General features: G+C 36.2%; 4 protein-coding genes across 5 annotated transcripts in view; all 4 read left to right on the forward strand.

Annotated features, from left to right (window-relative positions):
• Positions 1-2231, forward strand: part of LOC111446920 (3-deoxy-manno-octulosonate cytidylyltransferase, mitochondrial) — a 3840-nt gene extending 1609 nt beyond the window's left edge. The window contains exons 2-8 of the mRNA XM_023085846.1: positions 492-537; positions 611-697; positions 776-900; positions 1033-1172; positions 1309-1360; positions 1449-1559; positions 1928-2231. Of these exons, the coding sequence (XP_022941614.1) occupies positions 492-537; positions 611-697; positions 776-900; positions 1033-1172; positions 1309-1360; positions 1449-1559; positions 1928-2020 (654 nt within the window). The 3' untranslated portion in view covers positions 2021-2231. The remainder of the gene's footprint in view (positions 1-491; positions 538-610; positions 698-775; positions 901-1032; positions 1173-1308; positions 1361-1448; positions 1560-1927) is intronic.
• A 935-nt stretch (positions 2232-3166) lies between these two features.
• LOC111446910 (thioredoxin 1-like) lies at positions 3167-5910 on the forward strand. 2 transcript variants are annotated; one of them, XM_023085835.1, is made up of 2 exons: positions 3167-3467; positions 5386-5910. In XM_023085835.1, exons 1-2 carry the CDS (start codon positions 3269-3271, stop codon positions 5697-5699), a joined length of 513 nt encoding a protein of 170 aa, XP_022941603.1. In that variant the 5' UTR covers positions 3167-3268; the 3' UTR covers positions 5700-5910. The 2 variants fall into 2 exon arrangements, with proteins under 2 accessions (XP_022941603.1, XP_022941602.1); XM_023085834.1 differs by having other exon boundaries at positions 3189-3488.
• Positions 5911-7473: 1563 nt separating this feature from the next.
• LOC111447709 (expansin-A12-like) lies at positions 7474-8918 on the forward strand. Its single transcript, XM_023087006.1, has 3 exons — positions 7474-7772; positions 8111-8420; positions 8517-8918. Exons 1-3 carry the CDS (start codon positions 7613-7615, stop codon positions 8827-8829), a joined length of 783 nt encoding a protein of 260 aa, XP_022942774.1. The 5' UTR covers positions 7474-7612; the 3' UTR covers positions 8830-8918.
• A 638-nt stretch (positions 8919-9556) lies between these two features.
• On the forward strand, positions 9557-11831 carry LOC111447235 (pentatricopeptide repeat-containing protein At4g21705, mitochondrial-like). Its single transcript, XM_023086277.1, has 2 exons — positions 9557-9997; positions 10454-11831. The coding sequence occupies exons 1-2, from the start codon at positions 9557-9559 to the stop codon at positions 11657-11659; spliced, it is 1647 nt and encodes a 548-aa protein (XP_022942045.1). The 3' UTR covers positions 11660-11831.
• The last annotated feature ends 111 nt before the right edge of the window (positions 11832-11942 follow it).

Consider the following 11942-nt stretch of genomic DNA (forward strand, 5'->3'; position numbering starts at 1 on the left):
TTTTATAAAAAAAAAAAAAAAAAAAAAAAATTATCCCAAAGAAAGGAGAAGTAAATCAATCAAACCATCAGTTTTTCATACCAAATCTAAAATTGAATCCTCTGGCTTCATTCAATATTTATTTTTTGGAAGCAATTATGTCTATTATAAGGATCTATAATGTCGGTTGGATCAGTTCTCGTAGGTTGAACTTTCAACTCTTGTATTTATTTCCATAGAATGTTGTATTTGATGGAATTTGATTTGCATTGGCTGGTGGGCTGTTGTAGATTTGTACTTTGTATGATTTAACTGACATCATAGATCATTCGGATCTTAGTTTATCTTTCTAAAGAGCTAATAGTCATTAAATCAACATTTTTCTGGTGTTAGATGTTGATTTACTTTGCAGTACGAGTGATGAAGCCTACGACATTGGCTTATGTTTTTATATTGTTCATGTTTTGAATCTGCCAAAATTTTAATATGCCTATGAAATTCATATTCTACAGAGAACTTGGGAAAGGGCAAAAATGGCTACTACATTGGATTGTGTTGGTAAGCATGTGTGCTTTGTTCTTCTTGCTTTATGCGTACCTCATCCTTACCTTTCGATTTGAAATCTTTCCAGTTGTAGCAACCGACGATGCAAAGATTGCACAATGCTGTAAAGGATTTGGTGCTGATGTTGTAATGACATCAGAGTCTTGCCGGAATGGTAAGCACTGTGATTATTATATAACAATCTCGAGATTAGTATTGAAGTCTTATTATTTTCAGTATGAAACTACTTTAGGAACTGAACGTTGTAATGAAGCACTTCAGAAGCTGGAGAAGAAATACGATATCGTTGTAAATATTCAAGGAGATGAGCCGCTTATCGAACCGGAGATCATCGATGGCATTGTTAAAGCTCTACAGGTGAAAGTTTTCGTACCTTTTTGGTTAAAATGGCAGGATTGAAAGTTTGATGTTGCATTAAAAGACTCCATACTAATAAATGGACAGTTATGAACTTGCTCCCCTCAAGCTCTTGTTCTGTATGGTGTGCAGGCTGCCCCGGATGCAGTGTTCAGCACTGCAGTGACATCCTTAAAACCTGAAGATGCATTCGACCCCAATCGCGTGAAGTGTGTAGTGGATAATCATGGATACGCTATTTATTTTTCAAGAGGATTGATCCCTTTCAACAAGTAAGATTTCCTTTTCCATCTTGGGTTTCCCTTGTGTTATTTGATTGTTCCAGTTCGAGGTCAGGTTGCAGCGTCCATTATAGATAGGTTCGAGTTGTCGGGAAATTTAACGAGTTACATCAATTCATTGATGCAGGTCAGGAAAGGTCAACCTTCAATATCCTTATTTGCTTCATCTTGGAATCCAGGTATTAATGGATTGTATACGAGATGAATTCATTTTGCTGTAATGCCAGACTGAAGGAACATTCCTTTTTCTTCTATTTTCCTTTCCAGAGTTTTGATTCGAAATTTTTAAGTATATATCCTGAACTCCAATCAACACCATTGCAACTAGAGGAGGATTTAGAACAGCTAAAAGTGTTAGAACATGGCTACAAAATGAAGGTACACCTCAACTTCTTATGTACATAGCATCTTTTCCCACTTTTGGGAAATTTGTATACTTTATAAAACCAGGCATTTTTGTTCTTCTGTTTAGAATAACTTTTGAAATGGAATCATTTTTTAATATAGTTAACCAAACAAATTTGTTATTTAAAGCATTTTTTTAAAGAACAAATGTAAGATATGGAAACTTTTTTATCAAAAGTATTTCTTCAAAAAAGTGTTTAAACTTACACTTAGATGGAGACGAGCGTACGCATAAAGATAATCGATCCAAGTTTCATATCTTGTCTGGGAAAGAAGTTGTGTGTTTTCACTTGTGAAAAGGTATGGTGCTCCAATGTTGAAACTGTCATTTTGTTTTGCAGGTGATTAAGGTCGACCACGAGGCGCACGGTGTTGATGTTCCTGGAGATGTAGAAAAGATAGAATCTTTTATGAAGGAAAGGAACCTTTCTTAATGAAGATTAACCAAAGAAAGCTATACTTTCGAATTGAATTTCGTTTTCGTTATTAGTAGTTGTAATTGGTATCGGGTTGAACAAATATGCTGTTATTTTGTGGTGTTGAAGTACTTTGTTTTTTCAGAACTATATCTTTTAGCTCTTCGTTTCTGATACTTGTGACATATTGATTTATTTGTATAGTTATTGAAGTAAATTTGTTGATTAATGAGTTAGCTTAGGTTCATTTTAATTTGTTGTGTTAAATTATGATACTTGGAGTTGGAACCCAGGTGCCTATTCTATTCTTTTTACATTAAACATGGAGATTCAGATGCCCATTGTTAAGACAGCTCACTGAACGCATGTGAGCTGAGCTCATTTGGGCAACTTCGACTGCAATATGCTATCATTGTTTAGACAAAGAATATGGAGATGCACAAGCAAGTTCAAGTAATCAAGGAGGAAACACACAGGAGTTCAAACGCTTTGAGACTATGACAAATTCTAGCTGGTTAGCTGACAAGGATATTAGTTGCCACGATAATGCTTGTCTAAGATGGCTTGTGGCTACATGTTGGATATCTTGGTCATGCTTGTCTTAGGACGGGTTGTCCATGATCGTAGTTATGCTTGTCTAGGATATTTTGTAGGTCGCATGTCGGATGTCTCGGTCATGTTTGTTTAAGACGTATTGTCCATGAATCTATGCCTGTTCCAAATTTCTTTTACTTGCTTTCATGTTAGATAAAACTTTACTACTTGTTGAGTTAATACGGGATGTATGATCGGTCACCAAAATCATGTCTAACACCTATCAGAGCTAAAATGCCCCGAAGTGAGAAACGTGATTAATTATCAATTCTTACTCTCTCAATTATATGCCATGAAAGTTATTGTTCTTACGTTATGTGACATGAACTATGATCGTTATTGTTCTTAGGTTCTTTGACATGAGCTATGGAAGTTATTGTTCTTAACTTCTTTGACATGAGGTATGAAAGTTATTGTTGTTAGCTGTTTGAGTTGGTAGAACATTGTGTTCCATTTCCAACATAAATAATTTAGAAATGCCACCGTCATCCACGCGTTACATTTCTATTCGTCTGTATTTAGACCTGCATCAACGTCACGTCAATTTCTCACCCTTCCGGACTTCTTTCAGTGCCACGTCAATCCAAAAACTCAACTACAAATTTTGCCCAAGACCTTCACTCTTTCTCGCCTCGCACTCACAACCACCGTTCTCTCTAATTCCTTCCTCCCATGGCTACGGTTCTCGATTCCCTCGCTCTTCCCTCTTCCTCCGTCTTGGCTTCCACCACCTTCTCCGGCCGTCGGACCTCCCTCGCGCTTCCGCGCTACAGAGCATTGAAGGTCGGACACAGCTTCACTTCCCATTCTATAAAATCTGCGAGATCGAATGCCAGATTTACTCATCGTTCTGGCAGAGTCGTCTGCGAAGGTCAGGAAACTTCTTCCATAGGTTCGGATTTTGTTCTGTTGTTTTCTTTTATTGTGATGTTTGGCTTTTGGGAGAAGGGAAGAAAGGAAAATTTAGGACACTTGTAAGTTTGGTGAATTGATGAAGATCATACTCTGAAGTATCTATTGGTGTTTGGTTTGGTTTTGATAAAAGTTGAAACTAAAATGTATAATTAACAAATGGTAGGTTAGATCATTACTAGAGTTATATGCGCCAACTACTTATGCGTTAAATGAAGTCTCACAAATAGTGTCTACCATTAAAAGCTTCGAACACATCGAGTATATTGTAGTTAGTTATCCATGTTAAGTGAAGTGACCTTTTGTATTTAGTTGATTTTGTGGGTTCAGTAGCTGACTGATGAAAAAGGAGTTGGCCAATTTTCAAAGACGCTGCATTAAATTGTCAATTTTCAATTCCTTTTTTATCCAATCAACTACTTAACTTTGACACTTATGTAGCTAACTGTCAGGCATTCAATCCTTCTCTTATTTATAAGGGGAGGATTGTTTATGAGGTTTTATCAATAGGGATATAATTATAACTTTTAAAACCATAAGGATTAAATCTAACTTTCTCCAAACTATTGGGATCACATTTGTAATTCGCCTACTATGTTTTAGTCCTCTGAAGCCTGACAGATTTGAAGGTAAAATCCTGGGATGGCAAGTTGCAATCAATCTAAATTGGGCTGTGGAAATGTGTTTCCATTTGAAAGTAAAAGATCAAGCATTAAAATTTCAAATGAATTACTACATTAACCATAAAGATTGGATAGCAAGAGTTAACTACTGATGAAGGTATATTCTCTCGACCAAGAGATCATATATCTATAACTAAATTAAGCTTAATTCATGTGCTTAAGATATGTACACTTGGTCAAAATGTCCAAAGTGCTCCATATCCCTCCCGTAGAGGTTTTCTGGGTTTGTTGCAGTTGGAAGAGAGGTGCCTCTGATGCCAACTTAAGTTATAAAATGAAGGGAATGTACTTCATGTTGCTCAGTGGGCAGAATAAATTATATGAGATTGGAGCTCTTCTTTAGTTTATATGTTGCCATGGTCAATCAGTGGACACCCAATAGGTGAGTGACAAACCAATTCTGTGCACCCTTGTGAATATGATTTTTGCTGTGCCTGGGTCTTAATGCCGTTATAGAGAGTCGTCAGTAGGGAGCTGGTCTGATACTGGCTCAGTTTGTTTGGAATTTTGGAGAAAGTGGTTTACTCGTCTCTCTCTCCTGGTTCTTCCCAGTAACCCCATTCCTTTGCGTGTGTATGAGTGAGCGTGTTTTGGTGTATGCATCTTGATTTGCAGGGGAGCCAACATTTACCTTTTATGTATGGCACGAGATTCTGAGTCATTTACAGCATTTGTTGTTGGTTGTCTTTCCTGCACACCATTTTTTATTGTTATTATGAATCGTTAATTTGGAATAACAGATGTTTAAGTATAGAAAAACGTTTACCAAATAGTGCATTTAAGCTGTACCTTTATATTCTAATATATACACATGCATGAACATATTTATTTTATCTACGAAGATCATGGGGTGGGGACGTCGAAATTTTTAGTTTGAGTATTAAGAATTGTGATACTTTCAATTGACTTTGAGTTCAGGCTCTGTATCATTGGTTGTACTGATTCTTGATCACTTGCTTTTGCGATGATTCCTGCAGTGTGACAGCACTCAGTTCATGTTAGAACATTCACATAGGAATTTGTTATCCATAAACTAACATTTTAATCTATGTTTTCTTTTGACTCTTCTCTTCCGGCTGACTGATTCTCAGATCAGCAATATACCTGCAACTACTTTTTATTTCTCTAACTTTCTTCCCCCCAAAAGAAAACCCTTGTCGAGGTTTAACAAATCACGTTTCTCGAATGTTGCAGTACCTTCTGCTTCAGAAGCTACTTGGCAGTCCCAGGTTATTGAATCTGGTGTACCGGTTCTAGTTGAATTCTGGGCTCCATGGTGCGGTCCTTGCCGAATGATTCATCCGGTTGTTGATGAACTATCTGATGAGTATGCAGGAAAGTTTAAATTTTACAAGGTGAATACTGATGAGGAAGCTGGGATTGCATCCCAATGTGCTATCAGAAGCATCCCCACTGTCATTATCTTCAAAAATGGTGAGAAGAAGGAGGCAATAATTGGTGCAGTTCCCAAAACAACTCTGACTGACAGCATGGACAAATTCTTGTAGAGATGGCTGATAAAAAGTACGTATTGAAAGAATCAAAGCTGCTTTCTCATAGTTTATTGAATTTCTCCTCTATATCTGATGATGAATTCTCTAGTCTGGAAATAAACTCTCCTCGTTTGTTACAAATAATAGTTCTTAATGCAACTGTATCTTCTTTGGTCATGTGTCTTGCCACAATACCTTTTCTATGAATGCATCTTTCTTTTTTGAATTATTAGCTTTTCTAGTTTAATATACATGAAGTTCTAGTATGTATTGGTATTTGCATTAAACAATACATGCTTGCAAACCGTATGCTAGAATGTATGAATCACTCATCACATGGTACAGACGAGAGCTAACTTTATCAAACTTTACCATAGAGGATAGGGCTGCATAGCTTGATGTCAAGATTAGAGTTTCTTGGTGCTTTATTGAGAAGTGTACAAGAAAAGAAGCGAGCCCAACGAATCTTGCAAAATCAAACTAAGATCATAATTACAAAAAGGCCTAGTTATTGTTGTCCATAAAGAGGCATTAAACTTCACCACCTCGAAGGAGGCATATGAATATAGGCTTCATATGGCTCATTTTTAATTATTGTTTCTGATTTAGAGACTTTTGGAAAATTAAATTTATATGAGTAGTTGGTAAAACTAAGATATGTAAATCTAAGTTGTGAATTTTCAATACTTAGTACAAGTGTTATGAGATTTGAATTTAATCCTAATTGGTCTTAGAGTTTTAAAGAAATAGATTTCCAATTGGTTATTGAATATAAAAAAATATTTAAAAAATCAAAACTTATTTGAAAAAAAACAAACATATCATCAAGGAATAGTTAGCATAAGATGATTGACATATTTTCCTTCCACTAAGCCAATTAATGTTTAGCGCTACTCGAAGATCATTTAAGCGTGTTAAGCTATTCCCACGCTTGAAGCCACCTGGTGACTTGGTTTTCTAGAGTCTCAACCCTCAACATTAAATCTTGGGTGAACATATCTTCTAAGCACCCAGTTATTGCATTAGTTTTGTTAGCTCTAGTGGCAATCTCATCCGAATAAGATCCAAAATACTGAAACTGTCAAGGACTTCACTCATATAACGCATCTGCTCTTTAACCTCGACCAATTAGTCAACGTGGAACCTACTCAACTGCTTGGTTGTATATGAGATTACTATTTTACTTTGTTGCATACATGATTACTATTTTCATTTTTAGAAGTCAGCTATTCTCTAAACTTAACCATACCAATAGAATTCTCAAATGTTGAATAAAGGACTCCAAAAGAAAAGGAGTCGAGGCTCCTCGAAGGCATAGTAAAAAACGACTAAAACTCGAAAAGAAAATAAGTCGAGCCTCGATTAAGGAGAAGAGTACTTTGCTCAAAGGGAGGTGTTAGTGGATGAAAGTCCCGCACACAAAGTGATTGTCTGACACTAACTCTTACCTTTAGCTAAGTTAACCAACTCAAACTTGGAGTCTATGTGGTAGCCTCCGTTCTTAAAAAATAGTTTTAGAAAATGAGATTAGAGGAAACTTTTAAAAGGAAATGTTATACGTTATTGCCTAATATAGTTCTTTTAGAACGAAAAAAAAAAATTGCATGTGGATGAATTGGTTGGAAATTAAGGTAATAAATCACCGACAAAATTAAGTAAGAGAAAAACAAAAGATTCAAAACCTCACATGCCATTGCTCTTACACTGTCTGATCATTCTCACACGTAACCGTACATATCTCTCTGTACTTTGATCTTCATCTCCAAAACCGCGTTCTCAGTTTATATATATATATATTTCTATACCTTCACCGACAGCCTTCCTTTCTGCCACTATAAATGGAGCAATAACATTAGCATTCTACGTACACATTTATAATTTTCCTTTTGTTCTTATTAATTTTCTGTTTGTTTCTCGGGAAAATTTACATGATGGTAGCCATGATTTATGGGAATGGTGGGTTTGTTTGGGTTTTGCATGCGTTGTTTTTCATGGTGGTCGGTGGGTCCTTCGTCCATGGGGACGGTGGTGCTTGGCTTGATGCTCATGCAACTTTCTATGGAGCTGATCAAAACCCTACTAGCCTCGGTGAGTCTTTGAATGAAATAATTATTAAATGAGATTAAAAAAAAAAAATTTGAAAACTAGTTATTTTTCTTAAAATGTGTCCTTTTTTTAATTCTTAAATATAAATTAACTTTTAAAAATATTTCTGAAAGGTACTTTAAAATTAAGGAAATTGTTAGTACACATGTTTCCAATAATTTAAGAAAATGCACAATTTATTAATCATACATATCTGGCAATCAACTTTACTATTTGAACATTATGCCATTTAATCATTTTCTTGATATATATATATATATATATAAAAGAAAATAATATATTAATATTGTAATAAAGTTATGTGATTATTTATTAATCAGGAGGAGCATGTGGTTACGACAATACATTTCATGCCGGATTTGGAATAAACACGGCGGCGGTGAGCGGCGCACTTTTCAGAGGAGGAGAGGCTTGCGGCGCTTGCTTCCTAGTAATTTGCAACTACAACGTGGACCCCAAGTGGTGCCTCCGCCGCCGCGCCGTCGCAATCACCGCCACGAACTTCTGCCCCTCCAATAACAACGGGGGCTGGTGCGACCCCCCTCGCGCGCACTTCGACATGTCGTCACCTGCCTTTCTTACCATTGCTCGGCAAGGCAACGAAGGGATCGTCCCTGTCCTTTACAAGAGGTACAACGTGATACAATATTTAGTAAGTTGGTAGAAATTTAAATAAAACGTTCAATTTTTTTTTAATATATGCTTTTAAATGTTGTATTTTTAAAGGGTAAGTTGTAGAAGGAAGGGAGGAGTTCGATTCACATTGAGAGGACAATCAAACTTCAATATGGTAATGATATCGAACGTCGGTGGCAGCGGCGACATAAAGGCTGCATGGGTTAAGGGGTCGAGGACGAGGACGTGGATGCTCATGCATCGTAATTGGGGCGCAAACTGGCAAGCCAACGTCGACCTTCGAAACCAAATAATGTCGTTTAAGGTTACTCTAATAGATGGGAGGACATTGGATTTTGTCAATGTGGTTCCTTCCTCTTGGAGGTTTGGACAAACGTTTTCTTCCATGGTTCAGTTTTCTTAGGGCTCGAACCTTCATGTTTGATCATTCATTCTTTTTTACTTGTTTTTATTAAAATTGATTTCAAGTTTATTTTCTTCTTGAAATTATAGTCGGTGAATTTTATATCATTATAATATAATGATATAAAACAATAATTATATTGAATTTATAATTCTTCCCCCTTAGTTTCCTATCAATTTATGTATTATTTGGACCTATCATTTAATATTTCTTTGATGTAATGTTCAAATTAGACATGTTATGACACATCTTATAAATAATTTTGAAATTTAGTCGCAAGCATCAATTAACCAAAGAATATAATATATTAAGGAAACAATATGTTAAATTATTCAAATCTTTTATACTTCAAATAATTTTAATACCGAAAGTGATATATATTAAATAAATAATTATTATTTATCTTAAATTTTGCTCATCTAATTCAATTTTTAATTATGTTTTTTTAAATTACACAATATTGATGTAAATAGATTTGAAAGAATTTTGGTGAAAAGCAAAATCTACTGGTTATAAATTTAAATAATATTGTTGGATGACGAAAGTCTCACGTCCACTAATTTAGGAGAAAATGATTATGAATTTATAATCCATAGGATTTTTTTTAGGAGGAAAGCACTAGAACTTAAGAAAAATATATATTTTTTAAATTAGTTGGAGATGAATTATTTAATAATAATTTTAAAAAATTTAACTGGAAATGCTTGAGACATGAAGTGAGAAATAAATGAAAGATGTTTATAGAGACGATACGATTACAACCCTAGAAACTATTTATTCGATTTCAAACGCTGGAGGTGGCGCTCAAAACTGTCGAAACTCGATCTTTTTTTCTTTTTTCCTGAAATTGGAGGTTTCCGGAGCTCCGGCCTTGGCGGCGGCATTGGCAATGTTCAAAATCTTGAGGAGCTTTTCTTCAGGTTTCACGAGAACGGCAAGAACGGAGACAGATGCATTCTGTTTTGTAGCGTTGAGATTATACAGCGCGAGACGAACCTGCAACCGAAGAAACCTCTTCGCCAGGATCAGTCCTCTCGGTTCTCCTGAGCTTAGTGTAGTTCCGATTCTTGATCAGTGGATTCAGGAAGGCAGGATGATCAAGGACTTTGAGATGCGGAGAATCGTTCGCGACCTTCGTAATTGCCGGCGGTATGGCCAAGCCCTTCAGGTGAGCGCAATTGAATAACACACTCTAATTTTTACTTGATCCTTTGCCATTTCCCGTTAAAGGAATGTTTGTATTGTACATGATGTCTGTTGGATGGAGTAAAATTCGTGTGTTTTTATTGAATGAATGATGGTGAGAGAGGATTTTCAAATCGATTTATTGATGAAAATATTGTGGACGAAGGCAACAAACTGGAAGTTTGCGTTTTGAATTCTGAAGTAATCACATGTAGTCAAGTTAATTGTGGTTTTTCAACATGATTCTAGCAGTTGCAATGCATTAGTTGCAGTTTCACTAGAGGATGAAAAGTTTCATGTTATTTAGCACAAGGTTGATTTCCTAAATTGTTCTCTTCCCATTTGGTTTTTCATCAATCCTAGATCTTATTTTTGAAATATCTATAAGATTTCTGGATATTCGATCATTTGTTCTTCTTTTGGATTATTCAAATTGAAGGTGTCTGAATGGATGCGTAGCAAGGGACTTTTCTCCTTTACAACTAGAGACTTCGCTGTACAGCTTGATCTGATCGGCCGAGTTCGGGGGATCGATTCTGCAGAGAAGTATTTCAGCAGTGTTTCTAACCAAGAGGAAATTGGTAAACTCTATGGTGCTCTTCTAAATTGTTATGTCAGGGAAGGGCTTGTAGATAAGGCCCTTTCCCATATGCAGAAGATGAAAGAGATGGGTTTTGCTTCCTCTCCCCTCTGCTACAATGATATAATGTGTCTATATTTGAACACTGGCCAGGTCGATAAAGTTCCGAATGTACTTTCTGAAATGAAGGATAATGGTGTTCTTCCTGACAATTATAGCTATAGAATTTGCATCAGCTCTTATGGAGCTAGGTCTGATCTAATCGGTATGCTGAAGGTTTTGAAAGAAATGGAGAGTCAAACTCACATATCTATGGACTGGACTACTTATTCAATGGTTGCCAATTTTTTCATAAAGGCTGGTATGCACGAGCAAGCAATGAGTTACCTTCGGAAATGCGAGGACAAGGTCAACCAAGATGCTCTCGGCTTCAATCACCTCATTTCACTTTACACCAGTCTGGGACGTAAAGACGAAGTAATGAGACTGTGGGCTCTCCAAAAGAAGTGCAAGAAGCAAGTCAATAGGGATTATATAACCATGTTGGGTTGTTTGGTTAAGCTTGAGTTTCTTGAGGAAGCTGAGAAATTGGTTGAGGAATGGGAGTCATCTTGCGAGTGTTATGATTTTCGAGTTCCGAATGTTCTTCTCATTGGATACTCGCAAAGGGGGCTAATTGAAAGAGCAGAAAAGATGCTTCAAAACATCATCAGTGATGGGAGGATTCCACCACCCAATAGTTGGGGCATTATTGCAGCAGGGTACTTGGAGAAGCAGAACCCGGAGAGAGCTTTCAAGTGCATGAAGGAAGCTGTAGCTGTACAAGAGCAAAACAAAGGGTGGAGGCCCAAACCTAGCGTCTTATCAAGCATACTGCGATGGCTATCTGAAAATGGAAGATATGAGGAGCTGAAAGAGTTTCTGAGCTCATTGAAGGCTGTTCCTTCCATGGACGGAAAACTAAGTAATGCCTTCGATGAGCTTCTGGAAACCTTGAAAAACAATGATGAAACAACGGCCGATGCTCTTAAGAAATCACAACCTTGTTTAGCTCAGGTAGATTAATGGTATGGAAGGTAGTATCTTATAGGTAGTATGTGTATATAATTTAAATTAGAACTCATAAGAGACCAGTTGTCAAGTGGGTTAATTCTTATTGAGTTGGTCGGATTTAGATAATAGATCTGTATTTTAATGCCACATCATATTTTGTTACATAAAATATAATGGATACTAATCATTATTATCTAAATCCTATTTTGATCTAGGTATTATAATTTTTTTTTTTTTTTGGTTCATTTGGTTCTTTAGTTCTTCTGTTTCTTTTTTTTTTTTTTTTTTTTTTTTT

This window comes from Cucurbita moschata, unplaced genomic scaffold (assembly GCF_002738365.1).
Source record: "Cucurbita moschata cultivar Rifu unplaced genomic scaffold, Cmos_1.0 Cmo_Scf00009, whole genome shotgun sequence".
In the NCBI taxonomy this organism is placed as follows: domain Eukaryota; kingdom Viridiplantae; phylum Streptophyta; class Magnoliopsida; order Cucurbitales; family Cucurbitaceae; genus Cucurbita; species Cucurbita moschata.